This window comes from Thamnophis sirtalis, unplaced genomic scaffold, assembly GCF_051295495.1.
Source record: "Thamnophis sirtalis isolate CommonGarterSnake01/CBP01778 unplaced genomic scaffold, rThaSir2_p1.2 scaffold_4, whole genome shotgun sequence".
In the NCBI taxonomy this organism is placed as follows: domain Eukaryota; kingdom Metazoa; phylum Chordata; class Lepidosauria; order Squamata; family Natricidae; genus Thamnophis; species Thamnophis sirtalis.
In genome coordinates, this window is record NW_028261384.1 from 100,048,686 (window position 1) to 100,072,845 (window position 24,160).

A 24,160-nucleotide genomic window follows, 5' to 3' on the forward strand; every position below is an offset into this window, starting at 1 on the left:
TATAAGTGGGGCATGTGTTTCGTACAACTTGCTAATCTTTCTTAGGTATTTGTATGTATATACATTATAGTTGCTGTAATAACTTCAAAAATTCTGCACAATCATTCTGTGACTTCTTTGGGGTATAGGTGACAGATGACTTGATGATATACATTTGTAAAGTTCATAATACAACATCTTTTTAAAAAACAGTTGCTAGGCATTTAGTTGGAATCAATGGGAATGTAATACTCTGTTTCCATGTGGAGTCTGTGCTCTCTGAACTTGCTTGTTTTCTTGAGGTTTCATTACTCTAATTAGGTAACATCATCAGGGCTAGTAATTACCATGTTCCTCTGATGTCCTTCCACTTCTTTGAAGATTCTGCAAGTATACTTGTGCAGGTTGACAGATCTTACACCTGTAAGTATTGTTTCCCATGTAATGGCTTAAGACAGGGCGATCAAACTCGCAACAACACTTTGCCATCACGTGATGTACCACTTTCCCCCTTCGCTAAACTGGGGATGTGGCCAGCACATGATGCCTCCAGCATGTGGGTGGGGAGTTTGACACCCGTCTTAAGAGAAAAGAGATAAGTCAGTAAACACTCCTACTAGGGAGGAATGCTTGTGAAGTTGACAGATTTTGCTGAAATGAATAAATTAACTTCTTTGATTAGAGGCAAGATGTTATCTGTATTTATTGCTGACTGAAAGTTTGTGATTTATGGTTTTCATTATTAGACAGGTTAAGATACAGAAAGAACATTAATGTGATGTAACTTTAAAGAGTTAAAGTTACATCACATTACTGTTCTTTCTGTATCTTACTTAGGTCAAAATATATTCATACTTATAACTGCCACGGAAAATATCAGAAATCATTTCTTTATACTTTCCCCCCTTTTCTATTTTTCCTTAAATTTTATTCCATTTATTTTTCCTTTTTCCTTCTTACTGAAATTGTGTTAGATTTTATCTTTTAGTTCAAAAGTTTTTAATAAAATGTTATGTAACAAAGTAGAGGTAGTCCTCGAGTTACGATCAGAATTTCTGTTGTTAAGCGAGACATTTATTGTGTGAGTTTTATTACCTTTCTTGCCACAGTTGTTAAGGGAATCATCGCAGTTGATAAGTTAGCAACCCAGTTGATAAATGGACCTGACTTCCCCATTGACTTTGCTTGTCAGAAGGTTGCAAAAGGGGGTCACATGACCCTGGGACACTGCAACCGCCCTAAATATGAACCAGTGTCATTTTGATCACATGATCATGGGGATGCTGGAAAGGTCGTAACTGTGAAAAACAATCGTAAGTCACTTTTTCCATGCCCATTGTAAACTTTGAACAGTCACTAAGTGAACTATTGTAAGTCGAGTACCTGTATATGCTTTAAAAAAATCTCTCTGGCTTCTTAGAAACATTTAGTGAGGGAGAAGCCAGCTGTACTGTCAAAATGCTTTTACTATTAGGTCTTTTTCCCATTAACATTCAATCAGAATTTGCTTTCCTGTAATTTCAGGCTATTGTTCCATAACCTTCTGGTATCCTTATGAGACTTAATCAGGGTTAATTGTTTTTCCCCTGAGTCTCCACTTACTGGGTTCCTTGAATCACTAGTCATAGTCTTAGTTTCCAATCTATTGATTATTCTCATTGCCTTTCTTTCTTTATACCTGTTCCAGTTTATCTGATTTGCTCTTCAAGTGTGGTTGCCCAGAAGTGTGGGGCTTAATTGGCATTTAGATCAAAATACTAAGCAAGCTCTAATAGCTAGTTTGTTTGGTTGTTTTCTTTTATTGATTGTGAACAGATTTTTTTTAACAGCTTGGGCTTGTATTATGTATTGGTTAGAGTTCTTTATGCTATGGTGTTGTCTTGGTTTTGGTTTTAATTCTTTGTCACCCAGATGCTTTGCTGTGAGATGAGCTGCCATTTTTTTAAAATAATCAACAAAAAACAAACTCAAGGTAGGTTCTGACACAGAATATAAAGGGCAGTGCCAGAAAGTAAAGCAGATACTGTATATGCTATGAAATTCTTTATTAGCACAACAGTCCTAAATATTAGCGCTCCAATTGTTTTATCAGTTAAAACTGGTTGATCTCTGACAGTTGTAGAATAGAAAAACTGTGCTTTAAGGATACAAATAGTTATCTTAAATGATCTGCAATGTTTTGATTATTGACAGATGCAATCCATTAATCCTTTTTTTAAAGTGATTATACCTTTGCTGCGAGAGTCTTATCCATTATTCGTTAAATGTAAGCCTATGCAAATGCAATGTTTGTACTAAATTTTTGCACATTTTTACTTGGGTTATTTTTGTGATTACCATTGGTAGCTCATACTGATGGGTGGAAAATCTGATAAGAGAACATACATTTCAATTTATGTATTGAACAGTGTAGGCAATTTGTGAACTATTATTATTAAAAAGATAATTCCGAGTAAAGTTCATATTTTCAGTCACACCCCAGAGTTCAGATATTAGGGTTATTTCTCAGCAATTGGCCTGAATTTTCTAGGTTCCCATTTTTAACAGTTGGGGATGTCAAAGGCTTCATGGAGATCCAGTTTGAAAGGAATAATTTCCTACTCTTCAAAATATTTATCTTTCTTGCCTCTTTAATTATTGTTGAAAATATGAGATAGGACAAGAAAGAGAAGCTCATTCAGTTAGGAATATTTTGATCTTGAATAGTAACTTTAATTGAAGTTATTTTTTGTTGAGTCAAATTTTGGAATTTATTTAATATTGAACCTCAGTGAAAAAGAAGTAACAAAGGACTTTGGAGCATACATAAATTTTGATGACTAAATAAACCTAGAATCTGTACTAATGTTTTCACTGACTCATTAATCAAGCTGAACTTATGGTATGAAGAGTGCTGGAAGTTGGATGGTGGACAGTAGATCACATTTTTAGGATTAATCCAGACTTCTTCCAGCTTTTCTTAGGAATGTAATATGGAAATATGATAGAAATAGTATGTAAGCCTCCCATACTGGCTCTGAAAAACAAGGGTTGCACCTACTCTATTTTCGTGAAACTGTTGTTCAAGCTAGATTTCCATCCTAGAACTTGATTTCTATGTGAGAGCTTTACCTAGGGAACAATAAATGCTTCTTGGTGAGTAAATGGGTTTAAAGAATAGGGCTACCAAGATGTAACTCTGAAAACTAATTAAGAACAAAGTATATGGGGGAGGAAAATCTGTGCATTCCAGTGGTCCAAGCTTTACAGTGTTTCAGATAACAAGGAATTTAGGGTGGTGAAGCAACACTATGAGTTTTTTTGTTTGTTTTAGTTGAATCCTTTAACTTCATAGTTAAAAATGAAACTTACTTTTATTTAATGTTAAACTGATGTGTGCAACTTAGAGTATTTTCTCAAAATATTATTGATGCATGGCAATCACAGCATTTTTGTATTGAATCTACCTGGCTGAGTTAAATCTCAGTCCACCTAATTGAAAAAATATGAGAGTCCTTCAATAATCATCACAATTAAAGTGGATGCAGTTGGAAGGAAATAATTCATTTCAACTATGTTCTTATCGATGGTTGGTTTTTAAGTTTTAAACCTTGATTTTTATGTTTTAAGTTGCTACAATGCAAACCAGAGTGCCAATTAAATCCTTTCATTGATTAACTTATTTTGCCTGTTCATACTGTATCTTTCTTGAAAACCTTCAGAAAGATAAGTCAGAAGGATAAAAGCATGAATTAATGACACAATGCAATTTTAGAGCATTATCCTGTATCTCAAAATAAAAATATAGTAGTAAAATCATGCAGAAAATAGATGGGAGCATTTAAATTTCAGAAGGAAAGCAATTCATAAGACAAAAATGTTGTTGTTGTTGTATTGATGTTGCTTTACCCTCTTCTCACCCAAATGTTGTTCCAAACTGTTTCTACGGTCTTTTTTGAGAAATCACAAACATTGATAGAGAATCAAGAGGGGCAGCTGGCACAGAGATGATCCTAGTCTTAACTCCCGCTTACCATATCAATATGCTTCCCGTGTTCTACATCATGCTAAACCTAGACCGAAAAACTATGATTTCTGTCTTCATGTAACACATTATATGCAAATAAATAAATAAATAAATCACATTTTTAATGTAATGATTCAGTACACACAGCATGCAAAGAGAAGGAGAAGGTTTCCTCAATATACTGAAACACAAACCAACCAAACTCATTTTCGCTTAGTCCAGTGTGTGGAGTGAATTTAGTCATTATGTATCTTGGTAAGTATTTTATTTGTCAGGTGTGTGTTTGTACGTGCATTCATGCATACATTTCATGCTACTTTAAGTTGGGGGGGGGGGGAGAAGGAAGTAATGCATTCCTCTATTTTGATTGGGTGGGTGTTCTGACATCCAAATAATCTCTCTCCTGATTTGCCATATTTGCAATGAAAAATAAACCCTGTATTCTCAGATGAGTTTTAATGCCAACTTTTGATTTCAGTTGCACTGCAGTGTAATGTTTCTTTTGGTAATTTTTATAGTTAGATTTAAGAGGCAGACCTGGAAGAGGGATCTGAGAGAGAAGAGTTTAAAAATATGAAGAACTTTTTAATGAGGGGTGGACCCTAATTCCATCATCATCTTTCCCATCTCATCAAAGCCAGGAATTTTGATGGGCTACTTCTGCTTGAGATTAAATTTACTATTAAGATTAAAATATTGATTTCTGGTTTCTGGGGAATTGATCTGTTAAGAACAGCTTGCTTCTTTTGGTATGGAGATATTTCCTGTTTGACAATTAAAGGGTGGGGCAAGTCAGTGTGTTGGTAATTGGGGAGGACATTCTCCCACCCCCCAAAATAGATGGTAGAAAAGAAAACAAATAATTTTATTTCATTAAATGAATGTGACTTTTAAATTTTCTTCTCAAACAATATCTAAGTAAAAAAAATCCAAAATCCACACCTACAAGATCTCTATATTAGCCAGTATAACACAAGAATATATAACCTTTCTATGAAAAAAAGCAGAGACTGTAAATATGTACTATTTTTGTAGGATTGAATTTGGCAGAACTTAATGCTGTCAGATAGATCCAGCTGATAAATGTGAAGTTTGCAAATTGCCTTCCAGTTTTCAGGTTTAGGATCTGTTCTAAAACCTAAAGTAATAGTTTTTGTAATGTTTTCTACCTTTTGTTACAGTGCAGCGGAAATGTGGTTTCTATGTTGATTGAATATAGTACGTGAAGGAAAGCACAGCTTTCTATGAAATTATATCCAGCTTCTTTTTCAAAACTCAGAATAGCTTTAGGTGGCCAAAACTACATGTGGTGCTAGCTGAATTCAAGGGTTCTAACTTAACATTGTTCAGTCATTTTGAGGATTTGTTCATTTTAAAAATGAACTTTAAAGGGCTTTAAATTGCCCATCAATCTGGGCAGTCAAGAGGAAATACTTAAGTTTAGAATTTCTTCTCCTTGGACAAATAAATTGCATTTCTCATTTAATGAATCATGTCTAAATGAGTATATATATCTCGGCTATTTCTTCCTTTTAACTGCCAGTGGGGCTTTGAACTGATTGGGTGGGAGCTTGGCTGTGTCCTGATTGGGTGGAGGTGTGTCCTGATTGGGTGGAGGTGTGTTCTGATTGGTTGGGGGTTTGTGTTTCATGTAAGGATAGGAGGGGGTTAAAGAGGCTAATTGTGCATTTGCAGTCTGACTTCTGGTCCTTGGTCGTGCCTCCTCATCAGTGTGTGTTTTTGTCTGTTTTCTTTGTGGATGTTTGGTGGTGATATTCTGTGTGGCTCTTGTGAGTGTGGGCCTGGTGTCATTCATCATGTTCGGGACTCGTTTATCAATAAGGGCAGGCTTCCAAATGGCTGGCAGGTGGGAGGTATCGTCCCGCCTGTTCATGCTGTGTGGGCGTTTTTCTATTTCAATGGCTTCTCTGATTATTCGGTTGTTGAAATGTTCAGCCTTGGCGATAGTTCTAGTCTTATTAAAATCAATCCTTACATGAAACATAAACCCCCAACCAATCAGAACACACCTCCACCCAATCAAGACACACTTCCACCCAATCAGGACACAGCCAAGCTCCAACCCAATCAGTTCAAACCCCCACTGGCAGTTAAAAAGAAGAAACAGCTGGGATCTCACATTGCTCCTGGAAGCACCAAGCCTGAAGATGACGAATGAGACTTCGTTGAAACGTCGCCAAGACATCTCCAATTTTACGCGGGGAAAAACCCGAATAACTAGAGACCTACATACTAACACCCGCAAAAACCTCAGGAATATATATATATATATATATATATATATATATATATATATATATATATATATATATATATATATATATATATATATATATATATAGTGTTTGTGCTGATAAAATATATATATATATATATATATATATATATATATATATATATATATATATATATATATATATATATATATATATATATATATATATATATATATAGTGTTTGTGCTGATAAATAAATAAAGGGAGACTAGTATAGATCTATTTCAAGCTATTTAGCTCTCATCAGCTAGCCATACCCTTACTGGGATTCGAACCTGGGCATATATATATATATATATATATATATATATATATATATGCAATGTTGTCCAACCATGTGATTTCTAATTGGGGGGATGCCTTATTTTGTTATTATTTTGAAGGATAATTAACCTCAAATGAAACTCTAACCTGTTTTTTCTTTTCCAAGTACAGGTAATCCTCGACTTATAACCGTAACCGATCCCAAAATTTCTGTTGCTGAGCAAGATAGTTGTTATTTGAATTTTGCCCCATTTTACAACCTTCCTTACCACAGGTGTTAGTGAATCACTGCAGTTGTCAAGTTAGTAATATGGTTGTTGAATGAATCTGGCTTACCCCATTGATTTTGCTTGTCAGAAGGTTGCAAAAGGTGATCATATGACCATGGGACACTGCAATTTTCATAAATACGAACCAATTGCCAAACATTCAAATTTTGCACCACAGAGATGCTGCAACAGTTATAAGTGTGAAAAACAATCATAAGTCACTTTTTTCAATGTTGTTGTAACTTCCAACAGTCACTAATTAAACTGCTGTAAGTTGTGGACTACCTGTAATTTCATATGTAGTGTTACAGGTAGTCCTTAACTTCTGCTCGTAATTGAGCCCAACATTTCTGTTCCTAAGTAGAATGGTTGTTAAATGAGTTTTGTCCCATTTTGCAACTTTTCCTACCAGAGATGTTAAATGAATCACCACAGTTGTTAAGTTGTTAAGTCACACTAACTTCCCCGTTGACTTGTTTGTCATAAGGTTGCAAAAGATAATCAAATGATCCTGAGACATTGCAACCATTATAAATATGAGTCAATTGAATTAAGCATCTGAATTTTGATCATGTAACCACAGGGATGCTGCAGTGGTCATAAGTATGAAACACATGTGTGTGTGTGTGTGTGTGTGTTTGTGTGTGTTGTATTTTTGCTGATAAATAAATAAAGGGAGACTAGTATAGATCTATTTAGCTCTCATCAGCTAGCCATACCCTTACTGGGATTCGAGCCTGTGCTATATTATATCGTAGGCAGACGTCTTAGCCATTAAGCCACAGGCTCTCCTCCTTATCAGCTGAAGCCAGGGAGGAAGGTATATATTTAGTGTCACAACCCCTGATGGACTCTTGTGACGAGCCAATTGACAGATATGGAAGCAGTTAGCTTCCTCCCATAATTGGGGCATACCAGGGGTTGTGACACTATATATACATAGAGATGTATTAGATATAGATATATAGATAATTGTAGATAATTGTAGATGATAAGAGTTGCTAAGTCACAGGATATCTTTAAATTACTTAGATAATTTTAAAAATTATAAACTGGGACCATCAGCCTTTAGATACAAGGTAAGCATAAGTATTCTGAACATCATGGAGATCATGTTAAAAAAAATGTCTGTAGAAGGAATTCATTGTCTTGATGTAGTAAAGAAAAGATGAAATTTACCCTCAAAGATTTGGAATCTATGCCATCCCAATATTGCCAAGTAGCAATTCTCAATATTGGCAATACTGCTGAATTACAAAAAATTAGCAAAATCTAGAGGTCCTCTAGCCCTTGACGTATATACTGAATTTCTACCACAAATTAAACAATACACATAGAACATAGTGTCTAGACTGGTTGAGCTGATTCCAATATTTTAAAAAAATTCATATATTATAGAAGTAGTGAATGTCATCTCACTTCTTGGTGGTCATCTCTGGAATGGTAAGATGTAGCAGATTTCCCCTCTTTAATATTGAAGGCACAGCTTTGTCCTCAAAAGAGAAAATGTAAATATTTACCTTTCAAGCTACATCAATGCCATTTCTGAAAGTGCCACTTTGAATTGAGGGATCTGATGGACTTCCAACCCATAGGCTCAGCCTACATTAGAGAAGCCTTTAAAGCAAACCTGAAAGCTAGAAAAGGGAGGTGCGGCCTATTTTCTTACCTATTGTTTAGTGGAACTCCCAGGAACTAGGTGATTTTTTTCTAGCCCAGTTTATTGAATTTTATTGCAGTCTGAAATAGTGTAAAATGTGATGGATATGAAGAAAAGCAATCTATTTGGTTACCTTGAGGTATAATCTTATGAATAGATAAATACATATTTGAATAAGTATTTATAATGATGAGAATCATTTTTTTTTTATAACTGTACAAATGGGATAAAGGGAAAAACTTTTTGAATGATATTAACGAATTGGTTAGCAGGAACGATACTTTTTGATTGGAGAAACACATTCATGTGAAGATGGGCTTGCTGCCTTGAATTGTCTTTTTAACTTCATTCCATGTATTAACAGTTATTTTGAAATAATATGTTAATTCATAACATATAGAAATAACGTGAACTCTTGAAGATACTAGATAATTTACCTTCTTCTGAATTTAAAAATCCAGCATATTCAATTCTATTTGATCTTCTATCTTTATATTATTTGTTAATCTTAAACCCTGCTAATGCACTCAAATATTTTAACTTGTCCCTTAGTGTCCTTTTAAATGATCTTCCAGAATCAATGTCAAATTACTTACAGAAGCCCTTAACTTACAAGTTTCTTTTAAATCTTTATTCCCACAATCCTCTCATTTTATATCTCAAGTCAATATTTCAAGATAAAAATAAAAGGTGAGAAGACATTGGGTATCCATGTGTTGTTCCTTTTTGTATCTCACAGGGTTTGTTAGATCGCCATTAACTTCTAGCGTGGATTGATAGTAAACTAGACATCCCTAGAAAAATTGCATCTGAGATTGACAGCCAGATAAGGACTTCTTTCTCCCATTATTATTGGTTATCACTGATACTAGGAGACAAATTTTAAATTTATCTTTTATATTAAGTTTCTAGATCATTTGTCTTACATAATCATTGGCCATAAATCAAACTAAACTGAATCTATCCCTTATATAAATTGACACCCAGAGAGGCATTAACTCTGATATATTTAATTCTAAAAGGTGAAACTAATATATGAGATAGACTCATTACAGGCAAAGCAAGATAGTTCAAGCCGTGATTTGTCATAATTGTGATGATTATGGATTACAGCTCATGAAAACCCCAAATCCACAATCTCAGAAAATTAGAATATTACATGCAATCAATAAAACATGGATTGTACATAGAACAATATCGGACCTCTGAAAAGTATAAGCATACATATGTACTCAGTACTTGGTTTGGGCCCCTTTTGCACAATTACTGCCTCAATGCGGCGTGACATGGAAGCTATCAGCCTGTGGCACTGCTGAGGTGTTATGAAAGATGCTTCAATAGTGGCCTTCAGCTCTTCTGCATTGTTCAGTCTCATGCCTCTCATTTTTTTCTTGGCAATGCCCCATAGATTCTCTATGGGGTTCAGGTCAGGCGAGTTTTCTGGCCAATCAAGTACAATAATACCATGTCATTGAACCAGGTTTTGGGTCTTGGGGGAGGTGCCAAGTCCTGCTGGAAAATGAAGTCAGCATCCCCATAAAGCTTGTCTGTGGAAGGAAGCATGAAGTGCTCCAAAATCTCTTGTTAGACAGCTGCATTGACCCTGGACTTAATGAAGCACAGTGGATGAACACCAGCAGAGTGGAAACTTCACACTGGACTTCAAGCATCTTGCAGTGTGTGCCTCTCCATTCTTCCTCCATACTCTGGGTCCTTGGTTTCCAAATGAGATTCAAAAGTTGCTCTCATCAGAAAAGAGGACTTTGGACCACTTAGCAACAGACCAGGTTTGTTTTTCTTTAGCCCAGGTAAGTCGCTTCTGACGTTGGTTGTTCAGGAGTGGCTTGACAAAAGCAATACGACATTTGAAGCCCATGTCCAGGATCCGTCTGTGTGTGGTGGCTCTTGATGCACTGACTCCACCCTCAGTCCACTCCTTGTGAAAATCCCCAACACTTTTGAATGGCCTTTTCCTGACAATCCTCTCCAGGCTGTGGCCATCCCTGCTGCTTGTGCACCTTTTTCTTCCACACTTTTTCCTTCCACATAACTTTCTATTAATGTGCTTTGATACAGCACTTTGGGAACATCCAACTTCTTTTGCAATTACCTTTTGAGGCTTTCTCTCCTTATGGAGGGTGTCAATGATGGTTTTCTGCACAACTGTCAGGTCAGCAGTCTTTCCCATGATTCCTACTGAACCAGACTGAGAGACCATTTAAAGGCTCAGGACACCTGCAAAGGTGTTATGGCTTAATTAGCTGATTAGAGTGGGATACTTTGAGCCTAGAATATTGCACCTTTTCACAATATTCTAATTTTCTGAGATTGTGGATTTGGGGTTTTCATGAGCTGTAAGCCATAATCATCACAATTATGACAAATCACGGCTTGAACTATCTTGATTTGCATGTAATGAGTCTATCTCATATATTAGTTTCACCTTTTAAGTTGCATTACTGGAATAAATGAACTTTTACACAACATTCTAATTTTTTGAGTTTCACCTGCATAAAGGATGCTTATTAATTTCCTAATCATACCTTTTGCCATACTTAATGCTTTATGCTAGTGAGTGATCTATGCACTTCTTCAAGATAAAGGTATTTAATATTAGCTTAAATTGCTGAACCACAGGTGTGCCTCTGAGTTTTCATTTGACAACTCAGGAATATAAGAGTTTTCTAACAATATACAAGTTAGTCATCTATGGGGAGATGCTGTTGTATTTTTAGTATAATGCATATACCTACATTTTACATCATTTGCCATATAGAGAAAGGGAAGCTTATCTGTGACAATCATCAAGTCTTTAAAAAATAATGAACAGAAAATAACACTTGTTATATACACTTTATTTTTCAGCCCCCTCTTTACCCTATTCAAGATGCTTTTGTTTTTGTAGATTTTCACGTGTACAGGTATGCAGGTCTTGGCGTATTTGGGTCTTTTCCCATGTAAGATTGAGAATATCTTGCCGACATTTCGACAAGGTCCCACTCGCCATCTTCAGGCTGGTGCCTTCGGTTTCGTGCTTGTGCGAGCAAAGTGTGATCAGCTGCCGTCTTTTTATAAATATTGGTGGGGGTGTGTGGAGTGCTGGCTTTGTTGCTGTAAGCGGGTTGGTTGACTGTGTTGTTACATCTTGATTAGTTGATGGAGTTGATGTATGCAGATTAGTCAGCTATTTTGTAGCATCCTGTGTGGCTAAGATACTAGCTGTGTGCCCATTAGTCTTTTGTGTTGTAATGACTTGGGTAATGGGCTGTGTGATGACATCCTGAACTCTAATGTAGTGACATCCTGAGTCTACGGATATGTATGTTCCTTCAAGAACTGTAACAAGTGTGTCTCGTGCCAGGTTGCTGACAGTCCTTTTTGCACAATCACAATGTCTTCTTTAAGTTTCTCCTCACCCCTCAGTTATATTAGTATATGTGTGGATGTATGGTAAAAAATTGCTAACAAATTGTACCCCAGCTTGGCAACCATAATCCATTTTATTAGCACCAATATTGCAGAACGTGTTTCAAAAGGTTGATGGCTAAATTTGATACTTGCTATACAATGATCTAATAAGAAATTATTTTGCATAGGTCCCATCCAAATTGATGGGAACTGTTGAGACAGGAGTTATTTTAATTATGCAGAAAAACTGTTTTGTAAGCAAGCACCACATTATTCAATGTCTGTATATGTGTGATTTGGATTCTCCATTCTCAAATATCAATTTGCCCTGGGAATAAACTTCTCATGCCATCTGACGTTTTGTCCATCTGTCTTGAGGGGGTTTTCTCTCTCTCTTTCTCCTCTTCTCACTTTCTCTGAAAATAGTAGCAGCGTCTATTTCTGAACCGGAAATGTGGCAGAAGGGGAACGAAAGAGGGAGGGAGGAGCAAGAGGGAAATGGTAAGGTAGAGAATCTGCTTAAGGTCAGAGGGGGTGAAAAAGAAACAGATCTGTCCTTACATCTGTCGCAGTCAATTCAACACAACAACATTTTCTTCACGAAAGAAAATACAGAACTTGTTCTATTCTGTGTGAGCTGCCCTGTTGGAATTAGGTGAACCAATTGTGAATGGCTAGAAATTATCCATTGGGAAGTAAACAAACCTTCTTAGGGCTGAATGCAGCCATTGAAGAAGCTGGAAAATGTATTGTATATTCACGACCACCAGTAAGAACAGATGGGAAGCAAAGGATTATTTTGATTCAGGATGAAAATTTATCTCTTTCCTCTTCCTTTCTTTCTTTGGAAGAAATACTTCTAACACAGTGATGGAGAACTTATGACACATGTGTCAAAAGTGACATGCCACAATGTTTTGGATGACTCATCAGCATTCACCAATACCTGACAACAACTATTCTTGTAAATACACTTTGGAGGCTATGGAGGCTATATAAGAATTGGTGTGTTTCTGCATGACCTCCAGGGCCTTCAAAAATCACATGAGAATAGAGCATTTTTGGGTGGTTTGAAGTGCAAGTAGAGGCTAAAGAAGAGCATTCTTTAAAGCTTTTTCAAGAATGAAGACCTTGTATGACCCAGAGCAGCCTTTGACAGACCATGGGAGCCAGTTGCACTTTGGACAGCAACACAAAGTAGCATTTTTGAAGGTCAGTAGTAGTGCTAGGGCTGACGTTTGAGGCCAAGGCTACTTCTCAGGCTCAGTATCAACATTGCTGCCACTACTGTTCAAGGTGGCTTAAACGTGGAAGGAGATAAATAATTGTTTCTCTTTAGTTTGGGAAGGAGGGTTAGTTGGGGGTGGGTGACATGCCGCAGAGTCAGGTTAGACATTTGCTTAATTTTTGATATGCCAAGCTCAAATGATTTGCCCTTATTGTCCTAACCAATCAACGAAAGATTAATTTTATATTTAAGCATTGAACCATAAACATTTCTATGTTCAATAATGTTGTTGTTGTTTAATGATGAGACAAGATATTTTGTTTATCAGCCAGCTTGAGACAGAATCTAATATTCATTAGGATGAAAGGAAGTGATTGGTCCAAGATCACCCATCTAGTTTCCATGATCCAGGGAGGACTAAAGCTAGGTCTTCCCACTTCTAGTCAAGCTCCTTAATCACTATGTCATACTTATTTTCTTATGTTTATTGGAGTATATCTGAATGAATATTAAGAAATATATGATTGATTGATTGATTGATTGATTGATTGATTGATTGATCCAAATTATATCCTGCCTTTCTACAGTAGCCTTTTTCATGCAAAAGATGGATAGTATGTCATATGTGCTCTGATCTGGTCAGCTTTTTCCAATATAGATACAAAGACATAAATCAGGAGAAACATCGATACTAATAAGAAACTCTAAAATGCAAAGTTATTCAACATTGTGTGTGTGTGTGCGCACGTGCGCATGCATGCGTGCGCGTGTGTAATATGTAAACAATATGTAAACTATCTGTGGGTACATAGTTGGAAAGTAAGAATTTGATGGGAATGCATATTATATTAATTATTTTGCACAATTAAGATTTCAAATGGCAATAGGGTCAAGCAAGGATTGTATCACTTTGTAATTACTTTCTAATAATAAATAATTGAAAATTGAAGTTTGCCATAACATTTTCTTAAAAATTGTGCCTTACTTGACCACAGGCATATCTCAGCATACAAGCAGAGAACAAACTGAGTTTGTGGAAAATATGTAAAGTGATAGCCTACCTTTCTTTTCTCTCTTCCCCAATCCTTCTTTCTACCTCACCAATTAGGAGGATGTTTCCATTTCTGAGTTTCAACATCAGCGGGCTGGATCCTGTGGCTCATTATAGCATCCATGTGAATGTTGGGTTAGTGGATCAGCACCACTGGCGATACCAAGGAGGGAAATGGGTTCAATGCGGCAAGGCCGAGGGAAACATGCCAGGTATAACTAGAGAAATCATCTCTTTCTTCATTGTGTCTTCTCTCTCTTTCAGAGCAATAAAATTCCAGTCAGGATTCTAGTACAGCAAACATTTAAACAAATCTTTTAAGTGTATTTGCATGAATTACTATTTTGTTTTCTTTTTTTAAAGGAGTAATTTACCACCTTAAATTAAATCTAGTTTAGCCCCATACTATAAAATGAATAATAAAAAATCAGCAATAAAAATATGTGCTTCCCATCCTCAGGCTTCTACCACTATTGGACTCATTCTCCGGCATCTATAGCAGCATGAATGAGGAGAAGGTCCATGATAGTTTAAGCTTCTAGATAACATATTCTATCCAATCCAAGATAATAAAATAATAAAATAAATGCATGAATTTGCATGAATCTGAATGCTTTCTTACTGTGGGCATGCAGCATTTCAGATTGGGGGGGGGAATGCTTTGTAACACATGGTGGTGCTCCTGAATTCTCCAATGGCTACTCTTATTAATATTCCTTTTCCCAGGAATATGCAGTTATTATAGAGATGATCAAGCATGTTCCCAAGCACTCATTCTTTTCAACATCACACAGCCCTATTTCTTACACTTATTATTTCTTCACATACAGTATTCAGAATTCATTTTTGGTTCAATTCAGTCATGAATCTTCTATTTTGTATATAGGAATTCATAGATTTAAAATATTTATCTGTTGCTTTTCTACAAAGACTTCCCAAAACATTTACAGGTAAACCTCAACATAACCATAACGAAGACTGGAATTTCTGTCATATATCATGACAATTATAAATTGAGGCACCTAAGTACGACCAACCTGATTTTATGACATTTTTGTGGCAATCGTTAAGTGAACATTACACTAATGTGGTTGTTGTTAAATGAAACCCACTGTCTGCAAGTTGTCATTGTCACACATTGGAAATAAATGCTGGTTTCCAGCAAAAAACACTGTAAATCACAGTCATATGGCCGTAGGATACTCTAAACAGCCATAAACGCGGGCTGGTTGTTGAGCATCTAAAAAGCGATCATGTGAGTGTGTCTACATGTTTGCGTGTGGGGAGGCATTGGAACTTTGAATCCAGGTTATAAGTACCTTTTGGGGGGTCTGCTGTAACTTTAAATAGGTGCTAAGCAATGGGTCATAAGTTGAGGCCTACTATACCCTATCATTAGGCATTAATAAATAACAATGAAATGAACCTGATGATGATGTCAGGAATGCACAGAGGTATTACACCAGTGGTCCCCAACCTTTCCTGCTTGGTGGACCATCAGGAAGGGGTAGGGGATGGTTCGCTATGAGGGGCAAATGCGTGCAGGGACGCTTGCACAAATGGAGCATCATACATTCGTCACTCAGGGAAGAGGAGCTGCACGCAGACACATATGCTTGTCCACCGCTTTCACAACCCGTTCTGAAAGGGCTGTGGCCCAGTAGTGGCCCGCGGCCTCAGGGATTGGAGACCCCTATATTAAGCGATTCCTCAGATACTTAAAAAAATGATTCTTCTTATTACACTCTAAAGGAATAATATTTAATTGTCCAAAATAAGTAGTCAGGAGTGCTATCTAAGTTGGAAAATAGTATTTTAGATGGACTCTGAGGATCCTCAAAGGGATTTAAAAAAAATTAAGATCTTAGATGGAAATTAGGATTTTGGAGGAAGCCCTATAAGGAAGCAGTTATTTCCTGTTTCCAATCAATGAGACTAATGAGACATCCTGATATGGCTAAACAGCTTCAAAGGCAGGTGCTAAGTATCAGTTACTATCATTTTGGGTAAACTGAAATATTAGAGCTCTTTTTAAAAAAAGAAAGGAAAGCAAAGCAAAGCTAGAAACTTTGAATCTAGAAAAATATTTTAAAGAAAATTTAAATGGCCGCCCAACTCACCCTCAGTGACTCCGAGCAGTTCGCAACTAAAATGTTTAAAATGTTTCTTTCACCCCATAATACCTGCCCAATCAGTAGACCCCGCTTTCCATCTCCTCAATGACAGAAGCTGCAATTGTTCGGAAGATCTCTATGAAACCATTCCATTTTCCTGCTGGCTTAGAACTTACCTGGAATGCTAAGGTGGAAGAAAATGGTTTTGAATCTTAACTGGAATCCTTATTTGTTTGTTTGTTTGTTTGTTTGTTTTATTTATTTATAGGCCGCCCTTTTCCCTGAGGGGACTCAGGGCGGCTTACAATCAAAAAGGAAGGGGAGTGTAGGACAATACGAAAAAAGAAATGTGCACAAAGTAAATTAGACAATAAAACTCAACATTCACTCAGCATTCGGGAGGGGCGAAATAAGATTATCCCCAGGCCTGACGGGTTAGCCAGTTCTTGAGGGCTGTGCGGAAGGCCTGGACGGTGGTGAGGGTACGAATCTCCACGGGGAGATTGTTCCATAGTGTCGGAGCCGCAACAGAGAAGGCTCTCCTCCGAGTAGTCGCCAGTCGGCACTGACTGGCGGATGGAATACGGAGGAGGCCAACTCTATGCGATCTGATGGGACGCAGGGAGGTAATTGGCAGAAGGCGGTCTCTCAAATTTATATCATTGATTTTTTTTAAAAAAAACTGTACTATTAATACTAGTCCAAATATCATAAAATTATTTTAGCAGATAATTTATAAATAAAATCATCACGTGGGATGGATGTTATTTAAAAATTCTCAGATTCAAATTGGAAAGTGAAAAAAAAAATCCTATCATTGTTGCTATTCCACCATCCCAGTTGCATTTTCAAATATTACCCCAGTTTCAAGAACCATTGCTCCATCTGCTGCCAGAGATGAGAAATGGCACTGTAATCATTAAAAACCTGTTAACAAAACGTTAGTACATCTTTAAAAAAAAATTTATCCCACTTTTATTATTCTTATAAACAATTCAAGGTGACAAAAGTACATAATTAATTCCTCTTTCTATTCATGAAGACTATTCCTATTCCTACAGACCACACAAAATTTATTACATGAAATAATAAATTAAAGCTGTATCTGAGCATGTGCAAAGTGTGTTTCCACTGCTATGAAGTAAACTACTATAAACTACTGCTATAAAGCCCACTTCTATAAAGTAAATTACATGACCTGATTGTTCAGTGGATTTGAAATTTAGAGATTAAGAATGTAAAATAGAACAAACTAGGAGTCCCAAAATTCTTCTGCTCATCAGATTGTCCATTGACTCCTAAATGTTTACTATATAGAAATAATTTATTAAATATTACTTTAGTAATACAGATAGTCCTTGACATACAATCATTCATTTAGTAACTGACAATGGCACTGGAAAAATATCAATTGTGACCAGTATTTCCATTTACAACTGCTGCAGCATCCCCATTATCAAAGTTTGGATGCTTAACAGATATTTACAACAATTGCAGCCTCCTGGCATTGTTATATGATCATCATTTTGTGACTTTCTCGGTCAACTTCCAACAAGCAAAGTCAACGTGGGAAGCCAGATTCACTTAACCACCATATTATTCACTTCAGTATAGCAGTGATTCATTTAACAGCCATGGGTCATAAAAGGTCATAAAATCAGGCACAACTCACTTAACAACTGCTTTGCTTAGCAAGTTCTGCTCCCAGTTGTGGTCCTAAGTCAAGAACTAGCTGTACTACACATTACAGTAAAGGATAACAACAACAGCAGCAATAATTTCATTAAAAGTAAGTAATTTTTAAAATATGAAAAACATTTTAATGTTGATATCATTAATGGAAAGTTGCATTTGACAAGCATCAACAAGAGCACGGATATATAGTTAGAAATTGGTGAATTTTAGTTATAAGTCTTCTTCTTCTTCCGGGTTTGGACTGTTCCCATTCACCACCAGCCATTGATCAATCCTTGGATAATCCCATCAACCTTGGTGCGGGTCAATATTGACCACTTTTGACATAGTTTTGCACATTTAGGAACCATTCTTATCCTAATTGTTTGCACAGCAAGTATTAGAGCTTTAACATATCTTGATTTCAAAATATAATGCTTTACCTTAAAAATTATAATCCCCGGCTATGTTGCAAAATGAGTTGGGTTTAGGGTAATCTCTGTTTATTAGAATCCCCTTGGCCCAAGAAGCTGACTAAAAATGTAAAGAAAATGGCATATTTATGGGATTTAACACTCTGGGTTATCCTATTTGTAGGCAGGATCATAGTTCTAAATACAATACAATACAATACAATACAATACAATACAATACAATACAATAGTAGAGTTGGAAGGGACCTTGGAGGTTTTCTAGTCCAACCCCCTGCCTAGGCAGGAAACCCTACACCATTTCAGACAATCCTGTAATCTATATATGCCTATTCTCCTCACTCCACCCACATCAAAACAGCATCCACATCATATAAATATCATACTTCCTGCTAAAAAATTGGGAACTGTCATTTCAGGCACAGACCAAGCAAAACGTAGCAAGAATAGTTGGTCTGAAGTGGCTTCAAGTGAGTTTATTTACTTAAGAGTTTAGTATGTGCTTTCTCCATACTTAAATTGCAAGATACTTAACTGTAAATGCCATCCTTCTGGCAGGGAATCGGACATACATACACCCAGATTCTCCCAACACTGGAGCTCATTGGATGCGACAGGAAATTTCCTTTGGGAAACTGAAGCTCACCAACAATAAAGGAGCATCAAACAATATCACCCAGGTAATGGGGTTTCTGAATCTGGCTTTTATCCATCCCATTAACTTTGCTATTTAAAAAATTCAGGATTGTTATTGGGGTGGAACTCACAGATCATGTATGAATGAATTGTGTCTTGTGTATTTGGCAGATGATTGTACTGCAGTCTTTACACAAGTATCAGCCTCATCTGCATGTTACTGAGGCCAAGCAGGGCGAAGTGGACGAGGTGCATCCCTCAATCTGCACTCAAACCTTTACTTTTCCAGAGACCCAGTTCATCGCAGTTACTGCGTACCAAAATGCTGATGTAAGTTTATATGAGAAGTGGAATTGCCTCCTTTTACTCTTCATATGGCAGAAGGGTAAGAAGGTGGTGGCAAAATATTTATTTGCCTGTTTGTGGTATTTCTATCACGCTAATCCTACAAAACCTCATACACTCCTGGCTTCCCACCCCCATTTTATCTTCATGGTATTTCTGTGAAGGATTTTAGGCGTGTACATGGAAATGGGGTCATTTGTATCTACTTCATTTAGCAACCAGAATTGGGACCAGCAAATTGGTCATTGAGCAAAGCAATTGCTAAATGAAATTGCAATAGAGCTTATGATCTTACTAAAGTTTTCCTTTGCTTCAAAGCTCGTAAAAGGGAGGATGTGTTGCAAAATTTACTTTTTCATTACCTTCATCACTGCAAACAATTGCTAAATGAGAGAGCTATTAAATGAGGTTATTATATTGAGTGCCATGACTTAGCTAGGATTTGAACCTGGATCTCTCTGGTCAGTCTAATCTTCTAACCACCACATCACAGACTGGTTCAGGGAACTTAATAGTTGAAGTAGTTTAGTTAGGGAAAGTTATTTTTTAACTATCATCCTGTTAATAAATATCCTCTTGGCAAGAACACATCAGCTAATTTAGAAAAGAAAAAGACAAGAGTGTTTACAGGCAAAGAATTAAAATTCCCTGAAGTAATACAAGGATCATCATGACATAGCATGCAATAGTTATTTATTTTTGACACCATTGTTCCCATCATTATATAGTGGATTTTGGATAATACATATAACATGGTAAAATAAGTTCCTGCGGATTTTACTCCATTATACATTGCCACCTATAGAGGGCAATGTTCACCTCCATTTCAAGGCCATTGAGCCAGCTCTGTCCGAAGTAGTCAAGTGGCCAGCATGAAGTCACAGAATGCTGTTATCTTCCCACTCAAGTGATACCTATTTATCTACTCACATTTATATGATTTTGAACTGCTAGGTTGGGCAGGAGCTGGGACAGAGACAGGAGCTCATCCCACCGTGTGACTCTCAGGTCTCAAAGCTGCCAGCTTTCCAGCTGCCAAGCCCAGTGCCTTAACCACTGAGCCACTGTGTCACCCCACCAGAGCCAAAATAATACTAATTGTAATTGTAATAGTAATAATAGTAATAGTAGTAAACTCAGGATCTTGGAAAGCATTTGATAAGTAGATACAAATGCCAAATCCAGTCTAAACATCTGGTTAACTATATTACAAACAACAACAACAACAATAGAGCAGATGAGATAGCTAAACTCATTTCTTTTTGATATTATGATACAAATCTTATATCTCATATCATCTTATTATAATATGATTAATATTACAATACATTACTATATTACATTACATGATATTATAATTATAATAAAATTTATAGTTACTATCACTTTTTCCTTGGTTTTTTTTTTCTAGATCACTCAGCTGAAAATAGATCATAATCCTTTTGCTAAAGGCTTCCGTGACAATTTTGATACGTAAGTCTATTGCATTTTCTTTCAATTTCTTAATGTATTCATTAACATTTCATGACCTCTTGTATTCTATTTGACCATAACACCTTCTGCCTCCTCTAGGTGTGTTACCACTTTAATCATTGCATAGAAATGTTTAACTATGCCAAATTGTAATTTGATATGGTTTCTTAATTGCACAGTAATTAGTATATTAGATGGGTTGAAGTGGGGAGTTAGCAAACAAAAATAGCAGTGGATAATCTGGTATTCTCCAGAGATCTGAAGATATAGCAACCATAATCCTTTATTATTAATTTATGCTATCCGGAATGTATGTGAACTGTATGTGGAGGACAGCCAACTGTCCATCCTAGAGCAGGACAAACAGGTACCATGACTTGAAATATGTTTTCAATCCAATCTAGTGTCCAAGAATGATTGTCTTTCCTAACTATCTGGTGCAGATTCCTTGTCTCACGCCCATTTGCTGTTTTTTTTTTCTTCTCTTCATTCTCCACCCTTTGCCAGGATGTATACCACAACCGAGGGAGAGCGCACAACCCCATCTCCACCCAGTGTGACCAGCTGCCAGCAGCTCCTGTCAGGCAGCCGGTTCCAGCCTTTCTTGCATGACCAGTTTTCACTGCCCCAGAGCCGCTTCTTCAATCGGGAATGTGTCCCACTCCCTCTGCCACCCAAGGATCCTCCCCACTGGTATTTTGCTTCACAACAGCCTCCCCCTGCTCCCCTGGAATATGGTGCCTATGAGGGAGACTTCCGAGGGAACAAATTTATGCCCTATGGGGTAAAGCCATTTGCTCTCCAGCCTGCTTCCCATTCCTCCTTGCCCTACTATCAGGACCACCCATTTGGTCCTCCTCCTGCATGGAGTTCGCCACCTCAGTACCACCATCCCAAGCCCAACCCAGGGGCCCTGAGCTGGTTCCGGCCCATGCGGGATTTGCAGGCCTTGCCTGCTGGAGAGGAGAAAGGGAAGGACAATGAGGGCTGGGCTGAACCAGGCTCAGTGAAGTCTGCAGATTCTTCAGACTCTGGCTTATACGAAGCTGAGTGTAAGCGTCGCAGAGTGTCTCCATATGTCTCAAGTGCCGAAAGCTCCCCACCTCTCCGCAATGGGGAGCTCTATGACAAAGAAGGTGGTGGGGACAGTGGTTATTATGGGTTCTATGGCAACTAAGAGAAGTCAGAGAGATTTAATAGCAAAAGATGGGGGGGGGGTTTCTGCAGAGGTAAGCTCATGTCAGAGGTTCCCTATAATATGCATCTCTTTGTGGGGAATAGTCCACTCCTCCATGGGCAGTGCCAAAAGTATCGCTAAATCATAGAATGAGGTTCTTTGTAATCACACTTCTTTATTCTACAGTTTCCAGGTGGTAGTCTTCTGGTGTTAAACATGCATTCATTGCGACATTTGTGGATCTAAGTGATGCAAGCTTTCATGGTGAGCCCAGATCTTGGCTCTTGGATTCCCCTATATTCATGTATAAGAGCTTTTGCTTGTGTGTGGCAAATGACAAGGACAGAAATACTCCAGTAGAAATGCATCAACGCAACACATCTGCAGGCTCTCTCCACATACTGTAGCTATTTTCAATTTTGCTTCCAAGCTCTGCCATTCCTGCATATTGTTGAGCAATGAGAAACAATTTTATCTTCTTAAATGCATTGAAATGTTTAGCAAATATTAATATGTGAAATTCAACATGGAGAGATCTGATAAACTCACACATGTGCACAAATACTTCTTAATTCTGAAGTGCATGCCATAATGCTACACATCAGCTTGCTGGTTTCAGTTGTTCTAATCTACTAGAGATTGGAGCAGCAAAGTAGGTCCCAGTGTAAATATCACCTGCTGAATTGGAAACCATGAGCATAACTAAGCTATGCATCTGTCTGATGATGCGATCTCTCTGCAGCGTTTGCTTTAAAAGAGATATGCATTTTGTGCCTTTGAATGAGTACAAACAGACCTCTTCTGTTCTTGCACAGCTAGTAACATATCAATGTCTTTATCATAACCAAATTTAGGACAAAGTAATTACTTTACACGCCAGTCTCTACCTATCTATCCATCTTAAAACCCCCACAATCCATTAGCATATCATTGGGATTATTGTGGATAGAAAAACTGATTTAAAATTATGGCAAGCAATTTGGAATTTGGAAAAATGTTTTTGGTACAAAACAAAAATGTACTATTCCTGCATTTTATTTCAATTCTGCATGCTTGCTTTCAAAATCAAGGTTCTTTTTGGTCCAGCCTACCCAGGGATTGGTAACTTCAAGTGTCTTTTTGACAGAGCTCAGCAAATACATCTGATCACATACAGATATGCTGTGTTCTCATTGCTTTGCGTTCACTTGGATGGGTGCTTGAATTAAAGAAGTGAGCCATTTATGCAATATAAGAAAGGAGGAAATGTTACACCCCCCCACACACACAAACAGAGGATGGTATAGATTCACAAATTCATATAGAACAAATTTGGCAACCAATACAAATAGAAGCAATATATCATATTATACTGGGGAAAACTTCAACCAGTGCATCTGTGGGTCAATCTGCTATATACAAAGATTTTGTTATTGTTTGGCAATTTTAATTTCCTTGTTATCCCTTTGACAATTTTTTAAAAAAAAATCTTTTAACTAGAGTTTAGTTGTACTTCCTTTCAAACAGAAGAGGATAAGATTGCAGTAACAGCCTACATATGCAAAAACCATAGGTTACAGTAATAATTTCCTCATTGTTGTCAAGAAACACTATCTCTCTAATTATGAACTAGAAATAACAAAACTTGTTTTGTGGCAAAACCAACCAACCAACCAACCCTAAATCAAGAGTAGCTGAACCTGAGAGATGGGTCTTTATGCACAAGCTTATTCCACTTAATAATTCACTGCATCAACTCTTTAGTCATGTAAAGAAATCAGAAATTTAGCCAGTTCTGGGATTCATAACTCAGTTGTAAGACAAAACCTATACAGGTATGCAAATATGTATTTTCTGCTATGCATACTTGGGCAGTATGGACAATGCTGAAGTTCTTTGGGACTCTGGGACTGTTTAAACCATAATGTCAAAGAAAATGATTCTGTACTATGACTCTTCTAAATATCCTAGCACAATGCCTGGACTGCAGCCCATTCAGAACCAGGCTACTCAAGAGGTTGGCAAGGACCCATGCGTGCAGCTCCACTCACACAAGTAGCAGGTGCTTGCACTCACGTGTGAAGCTCCATTTGTGCGAGCGGCAGGTACATGTGCTCCCTTCTCCCACTGCCTGTATTGGGCAACCAAGCCAGAAAGTTTGGGGACCAC

General features: G+C 37.2%; 1 protein-coding gene across 1 annotated transcript in view; it reads left to right on the forward strand.

Annotated features, from left to right (window-relative positions):
* The window catches only part of TBX21 (T-box transcription factor 21), a 53,121-nt gene extending 31,109 nt beyond the window's left edge, over positions 1-22,012 (forward strand). Inside the window, exons 2-6 of the mRNA XM_014057826.2 lie at positions 14,220-14,374; positions 18,940-19,061; positions 19,189-19,347; positions 20,774-20,835; positions 21,343-22,012. Of these exons, the coding sequence (XP_013913301.1) occupies positions 14,220-14,374; positions 18,940-19,061; positions 19,189-19,347; positions 20,774-20,835; positions 21,343-22,012 (1,168 nt within the window). The remainder of the gene's footprint in view (positions 1-14,219; positions 14,375-18,939; positions 19,062-19,188; positions 19,348-20,773; positions 20,836-21,342) is intronic.
* Positions 22,013-24,160: the final 2,148 nt, after the last annotated feature.